Source organism: Tenrec ecaudatus, chromosome 4 (assembly GCF_050624435.1).
Source record: "Tenrec ecaudatus isolate mTenEca1 chromosome 4, mTenEca1.hap1, whole genome shotgun sequence".
Taxonomy (NCBI): domain Eukaryota; kingdom Metazoa; phylum Chordata; class Mammalia; order Afrosoricida; family Tenrecidae; genus Tenrec; species Tenrec ecaudatus.
This window is the reverse complement of record NC_134533.1, coordinates 112,477,804-112,492,126: the sequence shown is the minus strand read 5'-3', so window position 1 is coordinate 112,492,126 and position 14,323 is coordinate 112,477,804. Positions and strand designations below refer to the sequence as shown.

The 14,323-nt window shown below is 48.7% G+C and overlaps 1 protein-coding gene across 1 annotated transcript; it reads right to left on the bottom strand.

The window, feature by feature from the left end:
- Positions 1–327: 327 nt before the first annotated feature.
- Positions 328–11,205, bottom strand: NNMT (nicotinamide N-methyltransferase). Its single transcript, XM_075547824.1, has 3 exons — positions 10,948–11,205; positions 10,013–10,220; positions 328–760 (listed from the first exon to the last, which is right to left on the bottom strand). Exons 1-3 carry the CDS (start codon positions 11,099–11,101, stop codon positions 328–330), a joined length of 795 nt encoding a protein of 264 aa, XP_075403939.1. The 5' UTR covers positions 11,102–11,205.
- Positions 11,206–14,323: the final 3,118 nt, after the last annotated feature.

Here is a 14,323-nt window from a genome sequence, read left to right as displayed (position 1 = left end):
GGAGGCAGCAGTTCCCTGGGAAATGTATAGTCAGACCGCTCTGTGGGCGTCCTTAGCAGCCCCAGGCTGGGACTGGAGCCATCATGGCTGACATGTCTAAGAAGGGAGTCTCCTGGGAGCCTCTCTGGTTCCAGCGCATGCATGGAGCACGGTGCACACTGTCTGTGCACCGGACCGATGGACCGCTCCAACGCCTGGCCTGGTGCAGGGCTTGGGCCCTGGGTACACAGCCTCCGGTCAGCACCACGGCCAGGGCTTTGGAAGCAAAGATGGAAGTGAACAAGCAGCAGGTAAAGGCATGGCTTTAATGGGCATCACAGAGCAGCATCATGCGGATTCGCTCCGCTTGCGCCCCACCAGCGAGAAGAGCCCTTCGTTGTCGGCCGTCGTGGAGGAGTAGGTTTGCGAGATGACGTGGAACTGCTCGATGGAGTAGCCGGCCTCCCGGACAGCAGCCTTCACGGCCTCCTGGCCCAGGGAGAGGCTGGAGAACCTCTGCTTGCCGATCGTGTAGTAGCTGCTCTTCAGGGCATCGACCATCACCAGGAAGCCCCCGGGCTTGAGCAGGCTGCCAAGGTTCCTGAGGGCCTTACAGTAGGTGGGGAGGTCCGGGCAGGCCGCGTCCAGGCACAGCGTGGTCAGCAGGCAGTCCGCGAGGGGCAGGGACACGGGCCCCAGGGGCTGGCTCTGGGTCACATCACACTTCACAACCCGCTTGACCGCCCGTCGCAACTTCTCCTCCTTCTCAGGTCCCTTGATCCTGAAAGACACAAACCCACCGTGTGGCCTGCCACCCCAGCCTGGGGATAGGACATCCTCAGGTCAGGACAGCAAGGTTGTCTCACTATAAATACCCAGTTCCCGTCCGTTCAACTCCAACTCATGGGCTCTCTCCATGGGTGCCAAGATGGGCCGCTGCTCTACAGGGCTTTTAAAGGCTGGTTTCTGGCAAGCTTTTAAAAGCAAAGGACTTCCTCCCAACATACCTCGGCGCGTGCTCAGGCTTCCGACCTTTCTGTTAGGAGCCTAGTGTGTTTGCTGCATGTGTTAGTCTGGATACTTTAGAGAAACGAATCCACAGAAACTCATGTACGAGAGAGAGTTTTACATAAAGGTTAAGTGCCCATCAAGAACACATCCCAACCCAGTGCTGCCCAAGTCCACCAGTCCAACATTAACCCATATGTCCGACACCAATCCACAAAGTCCTCCTCCATCTCACCAAACACACACTATGATGCCGACTATAGGAGGAAAATTGAATCAGTGAATGTGTAAGCATCTCAGCACTGGCAGGGGTCTACACACAGCTGCTCCAGCACCCAGGGCTGCATTGGGGTAGGTCCATGTGGCTTCTCCTCAGGGATGTCTTGCAGGCAGTGAGCCTTGCCAGCTGAAGCAAGGAACTGGCTAAGGCAGCTGCACCTTGGTCTGGCCATCACAAAGCAAGAGACCTGAGAACTCGAAAGGCGAGGCTCACCGATTCATTTATGCCTCCGCCCTTCAATTAACCCGCATGTGTTTTATCAGGCAGGTTGGCCCAATAAACTAACTACCTCACATCTCCCAGGATGCCATTGTAAAGGCAGGGAAAAGACACAGGAGCATGTGACCACGTTCCCTGTGCTGACTTCAACCTCTATACAATGAATAATCAGCTGGTTATGATGGCAAGAATACCAATCTGACTGCACGGTACGCTGCCCCACACGAAATGATCTTTTCTCCTTTGCTTAGAACCGTATCTGGCTCAGACTGAGAACCCCAAACGTGTCACCTGGCATAATCATCACTGTCATGCCCGCTGCTGAACTGCAAGGTCGTGGGGTGTTGGACTCCCAGCCACAGATCGCCAAACCCAGGCCAATCCAGTCCTTTCCAAGTCGTAGCGACCAAAGGGTGTCATGACAGTTGCTAGCCAGTGGAGGGCAGACAGTTATTCCGAGCATTTATTGAAGCCGTGGACCGGGCCCCTTGGGGGAGGCATTCAAATGACCCCTCCCATTCTCAGGCTCCAGGAATGCTGCCGCAATCACTTCCATGGTAGCCCAGCTAAGAATCCTGCTCTTTTCCGCCAAACCCATGCGGCTCCGTAAGAGAAGATTCATGCGTGAAAGATGATGAGGGCAAAAGATAAACCAGAGTCCCTGGATCCACTTGGAACTTGTTGGGAGAAGGTCCAAAGGCACGCTCTCAGGAATGAGTGAAATGAAATAAACACGGAGAGAACACCAGGGGGCCTGGAAGAGGAGTGTGCAAGGTGCCCTTAGACCACAGAGCCCTGCCAGGAGAAACAGTAATTCCAGCTCTCTGGGGATGCTAATGAACAAAGCAAGCGTTGGGATGTAGAATCGGCCTTTGCTCAGCGAACAGACTCCAGGAGAGGGCCCCGTGGGCCACCAGGGTTGATGGAGACAGCAAAGATGGCCCAGCCTCAGAGCGAGAGGAGACAGACATTGAGCAATACCAGTTATGGCAGCCCTTGGCTTCCATAAGACTGCAGAATTGCTTGTAGGTAGGATGATATGAGATAGTGGAAACTAACTGTAAGCACTCCACCTAAATATTTAGTTAAAACCTTAAGCCTAGAGCATACAACTAGTTATTTGTACACATTCTTTATGTTTGTTATTAATTTCCATTTTCAAAGCTTAGGAATAATCATTCCTAATTCTGTGAAGGAGCCCTGGTGGTGTAGTGGTTATACATTGGGCTGCTAACCACGAGGTTAGTGGTTCGAAACCACCAGCCTCTCCTCGGGAGACAGACTGGGCTTTCTCCTCCTGTAAACAGATACAGTCTTAGAAACTCAAGGGGCCTGTCCTGTAGGGTCTTTATGAGTCAGCATCAGCTCGATAGCACTGAGTGAGGTTTTTTTATTTTTTTAGGAATAATCATAGAAAAAGATGTCCGACATCATGGGCCATCAGTAAAGTGCAAATCAATTTCCATACGATATCCTTTATATTCATGTTGATGGGCCTTGGAGGCACTGTCCTTGATAACCCCAGGGAACAAAGAATAAGACTATTTAGCGTCTAGGAAACGCTATCGAGGATCACTGAGAGAAAGGAGACTTTCTACTCCTGTGAAGAGTTACAGTCTCAGAAACCCACAGGGGCAGTTCTACCCTGCTTTATATGGTTGCTGTCAGTCGGAATTGGCCGTGTACAGTGATATGAATCAGAACTGATTTGATGGCAGTGGGTTTTTTAAATGATGGCTATTATCGAGACTTCAGATAGTAACAAGTGTTGCCGACGAGGTTGTAAAGTAGTGCGGGCACTTTGGCAAAGAGTCTGGCAGGTGCTCCAAATCTTAAACATACAATTGCCACGTGACTCAGCAGTCATACTTTCATATGTATCTGTTAGAGATGGAATTACGTCCCGCTTAAAACAGGTGTTGAATCCATACCCTTGGATGTGACACGTTTTAGAAATAGGGTTATTAATTTGTTATGTTAATGAGGCATGCCGGTATAACATGGATCCTAATCCCAATCACTTTGAGTTACATTAAGACCAGAATGAACACAAAGAGTGTTCAGGTAGGGAACACCAAGGAACTAAGGGATGCCCGGGACTGCCAACAAGGAAGGAAATCACAGGGTCGAGACTCTGCTTGGACAGCAGCCTCGAACTGTGAAGAAACAAGCCCTGTACTTTAACTCCACCCACTTATGGCATGTGTGAGGACAGTGCCCAGGAGAAAGGAGGCACATGCTCACTCAAAAGCTCATGCACCAGTGTTGACAGTGACATTATTCATCATAAAACCAGTACACTCGAAAGCTAACCAATGCCTCTCCACTGATGAGTGGAGAAACGTGATGTTTCCACACGATGGAATCTGATTTGGCAAAAACCATTGCATGGAATACCGATTCAGGCTCCAGTGTGCATGAGCCGTGATGGGATCATGTTAAAATCACACAAGACTGTGGGTTATACAATTACATATATAATCCATTTCCAGAAAAGGCTGAACTGAAGAGCTGAGTCGATGAGTCATTGCTGGAGGAGGAGAGGAGTGGGCTGGGGAGCAATAGAGGGAATGTGTCTGAGCACAGTGGGTGTGTCTTTCTAGCTGAACAAAGATGCTCCACGATCGACTGGGGCAATGATGGCACATTCTGTGAAGATACCAAAACCCAATGAATGGTATGCTTCCATTTGATGAGTCAGGCGTCCTATGAATTACGTCTCAATAAAGTTATTCTAGTAAACCCACGAAGATTAATCAAGTGTTGCTTTCACCACATCCCTACCAATGACTAAGCTGGTATCCATGCAAAGGATAGTATAATCTCTGATTGGACCTCCCTGTCCCCTTCCAGAAATGAGAATGGCTGAACTTTTCCAAGTCTTAGCACCCCAACTCCGAGCCCATCCTAGAAACCTTCCTTAGACTTGGGCAAATCAGGATGAGTAGTCATCCTAAATGGTAGGGAAATCCATCCCAAAGGCTGATGGAAGCTGGTTGACTCCAAAGAATATTTTCCCCAAAAAAACCCAGGAACTCAACACTAAAAAAGTCTGTGAAAAAAGTAGACTTGAACAGAGAGGTGAACAAGCACAGAAAGAAAAATCAATCAATCAATGATCTGTGTTCACATGTGGATAACGTTAAGTGTATATTAAGCAAAGTTAGAGCAACAGCAACATAGTGTTTTCTTTAAAGGATCCCTGGTAATGGGAACGGACATCCTAGGACTGTGTCTTTCAGTGATGCCATCCGAGGCAGGGTGGGGAATTAGGTCAACCTGTCAAGTCGCACCCTGATGACACTTCCTTGATGTCATCAGCCTTGTTTGTAAGAGCAAGATGCACAGGGACGATCTCTCCCTCTGTGACCCCGCCTTCCGCTTCCTGTGGCTTCTACAGCAGCCAGCTGCATGCACGTAGCCACAGGACTAGTACTCACCTGTCAGGTGACGATGGAAATTGCTCCCCAGCCGTGAGGCACGCTGAAAGCTCACCGAGAATGTGTTGATTCTAGAGGGCTGTTAGCAAGAAACACCCACGGCTGTGGATGCCTGCTTCTCCCTGCGTGTTCAGCAGACACAGGTGAACTCAGTGGCCGAGGCAGCTGTGTAAAGATTATACCTCAGGGCTTCCTGGGGGCAGGGGTGCAGGGCTGCTGGTGCCCCAGGAAGGAATTGGACTCTCCTGGAGACACAGGCAATTGCCGCTCAGCCTCATACTTAGCTCAAGGGTAGGTGAGAAACACACCCCAGGAAAGTGTCAGGCCTTGGGAGCGAGGGCCAGCCGCCCTGTGGCAACCCCTCCAGGTCCTCAGAAGATCCATTCTTTCAAACAAACCAATCAGTGGGCAAAAAAGGGAAGCTATTCCCTTTATAAATATGCCTCCTACAAAAGCTGAAGGAAGTGGACTTGGGGGGCAAGGATGGAAAGATGGAGAGAGAGTAGGACCCTGTGAAGAATCCTCTTGATGCTCGTGCCTGTCCAGACCCCAGTTCATTACCCTGGGTGCAGAGGGAGCTGCTTCTGTATTGCCTCTGCATGACGGGGCGCAGCCTAGAAGCTCAGGGGAAGTCTTTTCTGAGGACACTCCGCCCACACCCAAGCCCCAGGCCCAGAGGTTGCAGTAATGCTCCTGAGGGAACATCATCAAAATAAAAGGCTGAAGAAGAGGAAGAAGGGTCACGGCCAAGTCCTTCATGTAGGTCCCATCTGAATTGGGTGAAAGATATTCTTGGAGGATGAGTTTGGGAAGCACCATGCAGCCTTTACTCAACAGAGAGCTTTCGAACCGCAGTCATGTTCTGGGAAGGCTGCTGGGCCCGGGGGAGAGAGGATGGAAAGAAGGAGCGACCGATCCTGTCCTCATGAATGCTATAGTGTGAAGGAGGAGAAAGAAACCATCCAAGGGCCATCCACAGAAGAGAATATTCAAACAGGGAGCGAGGGAGCAGAGGAACACGTGACTCCATGAGAAGCCTCTTCGGGGCTTGACTTAGTTTAGCGGCGGGCCAGGGAAGACTCAACACAAGCAGTTAACTCGGCCAAAGCCAAGAGGGAGGAATGAGGATCTTCTCAGTCAAGGGCAATAGTATGTGCAAAGGCCATGTGGCAGGAAGGACGGGGTTGCTTTCTACAGGAGCAATTGGTGGGGAGGCAACTGCTGAGGGCGGAAGGGAGCCATGTGGCGACCACATTTGTAGCCATGCCCACGGGTCCACGTGGGCCCTGGCACATGCTGGGAAACCCGGCTTGTGCCGTCAGTGTACACAACTGTAAAGTGAATTCAATCCCTCGTGGAGCCTGTCTGAAAATCCAGGTTCTGATTCCACAGGCCTGAGGGTCTGCATTTCTGACAAGTTCCCCGGGTTGACACCAAGGCTGCTGGTCTGAAGGGACCAAGAGGCCAGACAATGGGCTCCAAGCTCCACGCGCCAAGGATTAATTGTAGCCGTTAACTAGGTTTTCTTCAGGTGAAAAGCTCAGTTCGCTCTCTTCACGATGTCGGCCAGAGCGGTTCGTGATACCTGCATGTCTGACTTCCTGCCTTGATAAATGAACAGGCGAGGCAAGCCATTTGGAACCAGAGTCTTACGACTTCGGGGCTCCCTGTGAAAGGGAGTGCCGGCCAGATGCATGAGCCAGGCTCCACAGCACAAAAGGACAGGAGAAGGCCCAGCTTGTCTTTGGCAGCAGTCAGCATGAGAAATGGCTGCAGATGAGGAAGCAATGATCTTGAGGGGAAATGGGCTGGGGGTTGATAGCAGTACCTCAGGGGCAAGTGGAGGGAGATCCCTGTCGCGCAGGATCCAGCAAGCAGAGAAGGGTGCGAATGCAGATCAACGTTGACTGCTCAAGATGCAGGCGCTCACTCTCCCGGAGTGACTGGGAAGGGACAGTGTCTCAAGGACACTGATGGCTCTGGCATACGATAAGGGATGCTTTGAGGACCCCGCTAGATGTTAAGGGTTCATTTGTTTGAATGAGATGGGGAGGGTTGTGACAGATAGAGAAACTGAGAACCAAGTCCCAAAGCCTTCTTGATGCATGCTTTGAACTTTGGAAAAGTGTGTTGTCTGACAATAACTTTTTTCTCTTTAGACAATCTCTCTCTGAAATATGACAAATCCCGAGAAATTCTCCATTGATTTTATAATATTGGACCTTGTCGCAGACCGCATAGCTACAGTCCTGTCCCCATCGCTGAAGACCAGTTTCGGTCTGTGGAGCACATGAGCAGTAGAAAGGGGAAGATGGAAATCACTTGTGTTTTTGCAGAATGTCTTTTCCATTTGAGTGCTCTGACCAGTGGCCCTCACGTTGCTTCTGAACCCCTGTGTCTTGCAGGAGAGAACCTGTATGTTGTAGGGCAGAGCATGGGTTCTGGCTCGTGGCAACCTACACGGTGCAGGCGGAACTTCACCCCGAAGGGTTTTCCAAGACCCAGAGTCACCAGTCTTTCTTTCAAAGTGCCTCTGGGTGGGTTCAAACTGCCAACCTTCTGGCTAGTCCTGGAGCACTGAGCCTTTTGTGCCGCCCAGGGACTCCTCCGAGGCTAAGGTTGAGGTGCCATCGAGTCAAGTCCAACTCCTGGCCATCGTGTGGGATGAAGTAGAAGGACCTCAGAGGGCCTCCTAGACTGTCACCTCCATGGGAAGAGATCACCAAGTCTTGTCCCACTCGGAGGGACTGGTGGGTCCAAACTGCCCCTTTCCCTTGTCTTCCGTGCTCTCATGAAAGTCACCAACAACAGACAACCTCAAGTAAGAGGTCTCCAGATTCAAGTGGCATAGGAAAGTATCATTGATCAACTTCTTATTAAATTCTGGAACAGTAAGAAGCAATTTGAAAGTGTTGTATATCCCCATATGTAATTGGGCTGGAGAAATATACCACTTATGATTTATTCGTTTTTTAAAAAGACTTGAAGATCTAGTCAGTGAACTAAGTGATAGATCAGAATGAAAAACTCTACTGGAAAAAAAAACCCATATGAAATGAGCACAGCATCTAGGTCAATAACTGTACCGAAGATGACTATCCGAAAGCAAAATGTCCAAACAGATGGGGTGAGGCAAGTGGGCTGCATCAGATCTGAGGTGTCAATTCCACGGGTAAAATCAATGCCCAGCACCGGGCCTGGATGCCCTGTGCGTGTTATTGTATAGAAATTGTACCTCGATGAAAAACAAATCATAGAAAGGATGATGGCAACTGGGAAACGTGGCCGGGAAGGACACGGGAAAGACGAGGTGACCCCACTGGCAGTGTGGCAGCCGCATGATAGCATAAAGGTTCATTGGCAGCAGAATCCAAAAGGCTCCTAGTTGATCCTGACGGTTCTTCTCTAAGTGAGTCACCTTGATAACTCCCATTCGACCATCCACAGGCTCCAGCCAGATGCCCGTGCGCCCGTGATAGGGAAGAAAGTGTAGCAGACTCCCCAAACCTTGAGAGGAACACAGTTACCAGAAGCCAGACAACTGTGACCAGAAACAGGAGGGTTAGAGAAAGAGAAACTGACTCCACAATTCGCTTGAGAAGGGGAGGAGATTCTCGGGGATAAACGAAAGTTGGCGAGCAGATGGGAATCTGAGGCGAGAGCAATTACGGGACCAGAACTGACCATGTCTGGACAAGAAGAAGCATGGAAGCAAGCCAGTGAGCACCTTTCTTAGGGATGTGTCAGGAGCCTGTCATTTTATATTGATTCCTGGGATTTAGAAATATTACCCCAGCCCCCTTTATTGCTCAACTTCAGAGACAGGGGCGTCATCCTTGATGCTTAACCAAACATTATCAACTCTTATTCCTCCTAGCTCAAAAATCCATCTTAAAACAATCGACCTCTTTCCACTGCCCTCATCCAAGCTGCCAGCCATCCTCTCGCACCTGGGTTGAAATTGTCTCCTATCTTCGCATCTTATTTCCTTTTAAATTCCCCCATCCATTCTCCGCAGAGTAATCTTTATCAATGGAGATTGGATTACAGACACTCTGCTGATTATACCTTTGATGCCTTCTCATTATACTTGAACTGACGTCCACATCTTAAACTTGGCCCGTCCTGGTGACCAGCTGCTCTAAATGTCTGCAAAAGGAGTGCTGGGGACGTAGTGGTTACACGCGGGGCTGCGTTCTGCATGGTTGGAAGTTCACAACCGCCAGCAGCAACTCAGGAGAAAGACTGGGTTTTCTATTCCCTTAAGCAGTTACATCCACAGGGGATCCCCGTGGGTCAGCATTGACTGGATGGCAGGGAGTTTGAAGTTTCCAGTTTAATGGGTCTGCTACTTGCCTGCCTTTCCAGGTGTGGACGCTAGGGGGCAAAGGGCCACCCTCTGTCCCATTCACCATCAATCCCAGTAGCGAGACTATGGCACCTCATAGACATGAGCCCAATAGACGTTCATTCAACAAATGAATGAATGAATGTTTGGGTTGTTTGTTTTGTTTTTAACCATGAGCCGCAAGCAAAACATAAATGCTCATATATGTTTCCTGAGAGGAGGGGGCGTGGTTGTCCTGCCAGGAAATCAGAGCCTTCTTTTGATCAAATTATGGGATACATTATTAGAAAACACATACCGCTCCCCATTGTGGAGGAGAAGGCAGAGGAAACACCGAGGTCGGTATGTAGTGCACAGAGGGTGCAGTAAACAAAGGGGGAAAAGAAATTAGAGAAAAATGTGGGTTTTGGGGGAAGAGTTCTTATGAAAATTAAATCATAGGAGAGGGAATATTGGGCATATGTAAAGCATCTCTCTCTCTCTCTCTCATGCTTTCATTCTTCATGTGGATTAATCTCTAGCTATTAGAAGTTGTATATACATGCTTGCATATGCAAGTGAGCACACACACACTGTTCTTTCTAGCTCTTTCATTCTCCATCAGGATTTCTCCTTCAACTGGATCTCTCTATTGGTCTTGCTAGAAGATTTGAACTGTAAGGATAATTTTTGATTCAGAAAAGCAGGCTGCCCCTGGGGGTCCCTCTGAGAGATGGAAACCGAGCCCGGCTCTTCTACCTGTTTCCCTCAAGCTCACACACGTAGTTCACAACCGGAGACCAGTCAAAAGCCCCTGGCTCCTTCTTCAGCCACCTCTCCAACTCCCGCAGGTTCTGGTCTGTGTAGTCGCTGGCGACAATTTCCTTGAAGGACTCACAAGCAGAGAGGAGCTGATAGATGGTGGGGCCAGAGCCAATGTCAATCAGGAGGTCTCCCTTTACGCCATCTGGTTCAGAGAGAAGAGGGAGAAGGGTCAGGTGTCTTATGGCAGAAGGCGGAGCGAAAGGTACATGAGTTTCCCTGAGATTGTGCATGAGATTGCAAAGACAGATCACCTCTCCACTTGAATTCCTTCTCAGCCAAAATCTTTTTAAAGCATGTCATCATTTTCCATTCTCTAATTCAGAGTGAAGACATGTTTCTGGAAAGTCTTAAGGTTCTGGAAGAAGGGGGGGAAGGCTCTACATCTGGCATACAGACATTAAAACTGTTGAGGAATATTTTGAGGGAAAGTTAGATTTTTTTAAAAAACAGTGACTATCGAGTTTCTTTCTCTAAAAAGTGCCCAGATATTTCCATTCTGAAACCTCTTTATTTCACACATATTCATGATATTCTTTTTCATTTGGAGCAGTATAAGTATGCGACTCTCTCCATTTATTAAGTGGTCTGTTGAGATTGGAGGACCCCAGTCATCCAGCAAATCTATGGAGAACCAGGGCCAGAACTCAGGTGCTCTGGTTTTCCCGAGGCATGCCCAATGAGAAAGTGGCCCTAAAAGTACTTCTCAAACTATAAAACATCTACAAATATGAGTTTGTTACCTAGTTAAATAAACCAGGGATGCCCTGGTTTGGGGAACTATCCCTGTAAGCCACACCACCATGCCCTGAAACTTTATCTGCAGGACACACATCCAAGGGGAAAAATGACAGACACACAGACAGACTTACCCCGGCAGAATATCTTGAACAAAATTTCCAGAAGATGCCTAACAATCTGGTTTTCTGCAGAATGTTGGGCTGCAAAATTGTAGTATTTTTCCAGGTAATCCCGAGGATTGAAATGGCTCAGGTAGGTGTCCTTGGTGGTGAAAGCAGATTCCATTGTGCTTCCCTCCCGTGCCTCCAGCGCACAGTTCTCTTGCCTTCTTTGAAAGCCAGGAAGGCAGCCTGCAGAAGTTCTCCTGAGTCTCAGCCTGTCTTCCCACAATCCAGCCCTTCTCAGAGACAGATGTTTGGTTAAACATTAACTGGAGGAAATGTACCAAAAGATGTTCTGCCTGTTTTAGGTTTTGAAATTCCTAAGTTATGAAATAATCAAGTTTTGAAATTTCTGGAGAAGGGAGCTGAGGAGGGAGGGGTGGGGCAGGGGAGGGGCCTGAACTGCATGCCAAGGTTGGCCCAGGAGTCAAGGTCAGCCCTGCAGTACTGCTGACTGGGGCGATCACTGGGCTATGTCACTCACAGATGATGCCTTCCAGCAAGATGGGTCTGGTCCCATGAGGACCATTGTTCTTCTCCTTCCAGGGCTTCCCAGGAAATGTAGTCACACAGAGGGGTTTGCATTTTTAAAAGTCTAAAGAAAGAAAAGAGATGGATATGGATAAGAAGTGGGTTCGGGGCTGAGGAAGGATGGCTAAAGGAGGAGGTCTTGAAAGAGTTGAGGCAGGAGGAAAACTTTCAAACCTTTTCTAAGTTGAGACCAGCCACAATTCTGTAAGCCCACTCCCACCCCACCCGCCACCTCCACAACATCACCACCACCTGCCATTTCTCAGCGTCACGCAAGCGCAGGCCTCCCCGCTCTTCCCGACCATCTAGTCCTGACAGCTCTTTCAACGTGAGCGTCAAGCTTCTTTCAGGAGCACTTCAGTTCCCTTTTCTGAACTCAGAGATCAATTTCCACCCAGGCAAGCACATGATTTGTGGGTGGGGTGGAGCAGGGGGGTTAACTTATATTTCTACCTGTTTGCCTCTGTCAATTTTGCTCCCCAATGTAAATATATTATATGTACAATAAAAAAAAACTACGGCAGTGGTTCTCAACCTGTGGGTCGTGACCCCTTGGGGGGTGTCTAATGACCCTTTCACAGGGGTCGCCTGAGACCATCAGAAAATGCATATTTCCAATGGTCTTAGGAACTGAAACACCGCTCCTCTATCCATCTCCAGGCAGGTCTGCCCACATGCAGACACGCCCACAGACGAGTACCCGGCATGAAGATTGTTACCCATGCTACACCATGCTTCAAGACAAAACTTCATTTATTTTCCATTAGAAATAAATATTTCACAATATATAATTACATATTGTTTTGTGATTAACCACAATACTTAAATTATATTCAATTTATGACAATTACAGTGATGAAGTAGCAATGAAAATAATGTTATGGTTGGGGGGTCCCCACCACATGAGGAACTGCATGAAAGGGTCGCGGCATGAGGAAGGTTGAGAACCACTGAACCAAGGCACACTTCTTTTACTGTAAAGCCTCCCGTCAGATATCTTTATACTCCCTACTCCACATCACGGGGTGATGGTACCTCGTAGATATTCGAGCATTGATTGACCAGTGTATTACTGTGGAATTGCGGCTGGGCCCCCATGTTGCAGCAAGTGCAGGGTCCCATTTGGTTATAAGGCACAGAATTTCACTTTTAAAAACTCAGGTTAAAAGGGAATAATGGGATAAAATAATTTTTTAAAATTCAGAGTAGGTAACTAGGTCTCATGGAACATACCCCTGTCCTCCCCTTCCCCCCACCCCCAAATCATTTAACAATGGATTCCTTTTTCTGGCTCTGTTTGTCTCGGCCTTTCTGTCTCCTGCTTCTCTCCAGATGGCGAATGGGCTTTATTCTTGCCTTCTTCTTTTATACTGCAGGCGAGTCCATTAGAACGATTCTACCTGGTGGCCCTGCACCAGAACTTATAGAACCTTCTAGCTCATCTCCTCTCAGCTGACTGACAGGTCTGCCTGGCCCCAATCCAGATGTCCTACGGAGACCATCTGCCTGGTTTCGCCTCGGGCAGTACTCACCTGGCAAGTCAGTGCTGCTGGAGGGAAGGAAGGAAAACAGTTTGGGGGAAAGGCTGCCTGCTGCAGCAGGTTCCACAGGACAGGTGCATTTTCTGAGACTGCTGCAACTGTTAGGGCTTCAGAAGTCCAATCGTAGACTTGAAGGACGGAGAATGGAAACAAAGTGTCCTAGAAAGGATCTGAGGCACCCCACCATGGTCCTGCCATTTCCTGTTCCTCCCGGTGACTTGCTGACAGGGCCCAAGGGGACACACACAGAACTCAGAGTCTAGAGATACAATTGCCCGCCTGGTTTCCCAATAGGAAGTTGTATGATAATGGGCTGGAGGTAAAATGAGTGCCCAGGACTCTGGGCCTCAGTTTTGGGGTGCAACACGGGCATGCAAGTACCTCTTCTGGAGACAATCCAGGGTATTGAGAAATTTGAAACATCGCTTCCAATAGATTGAGTTATTACCTTGGTAAATGACCCGGTGCCCATTCAAGGATCAGTTTGGCAGGGAACGTTAGACACAGTAGTTATTGGAGAAAGATGTAGTACTTTGTCTCTGCCAAGGTCACAGCCTCCACCCCCTGTGGGGAAGTTCTACTCAATCCTGTCGGGGTGCGAGGAGTCTAATCAGCTTGATCAACTTTTTTTCTTTTTAAAAAAGTTTTAATAAATCATTTTATTGGGGGCTCTTACAGCACTTACCACAAGCCCCGCCCTCCCTCACCCTCCCACCCACATGAACCCTTGATAATTTATAAATTAGTTTTATTTTCATATTTTACACCATCCAGTCTCCATTCACCCACATTTCTGTTGTTCGTTCCCCTGGCGGTGGGGGGTGAGGGGTAAGGGGTGAGGGGATTATATGTCGATCATTATGATCAGTTCCCCATTTCTTCCCCTTTCCCTCCGCCTTCCCCCTACCCTCATGGTATCGCTACTCCCATTATTGCTCCTGATGGGTTTATCTGTCCTGCATTCCATGTGTCCAGCGTTCTTATCTGTACCAGTGTGCATGCTCTGGTCTAGCCAGATTTGTAAAATACAACAGGGTCATGATAGCTGGAGGGAGGAAGCATTAAAGAACTAGAGGAATGTTGTTTGTTTTGTTCGTCCTAAATTGCATCCTGGCTGGCTCGTCCCTTCCTTGTGACCCTTCACTGCCATTGAGTCAGTCGCAAACCCCTGTGGGTTTCCAAGACTATAGCAAATGCCGGCAATAGAAAGCCCAGCTTTCTCCCGAGGGAGAACCTGGTGGTTTTGAACTGCTGATCATGGTGAGCGCAGCCCA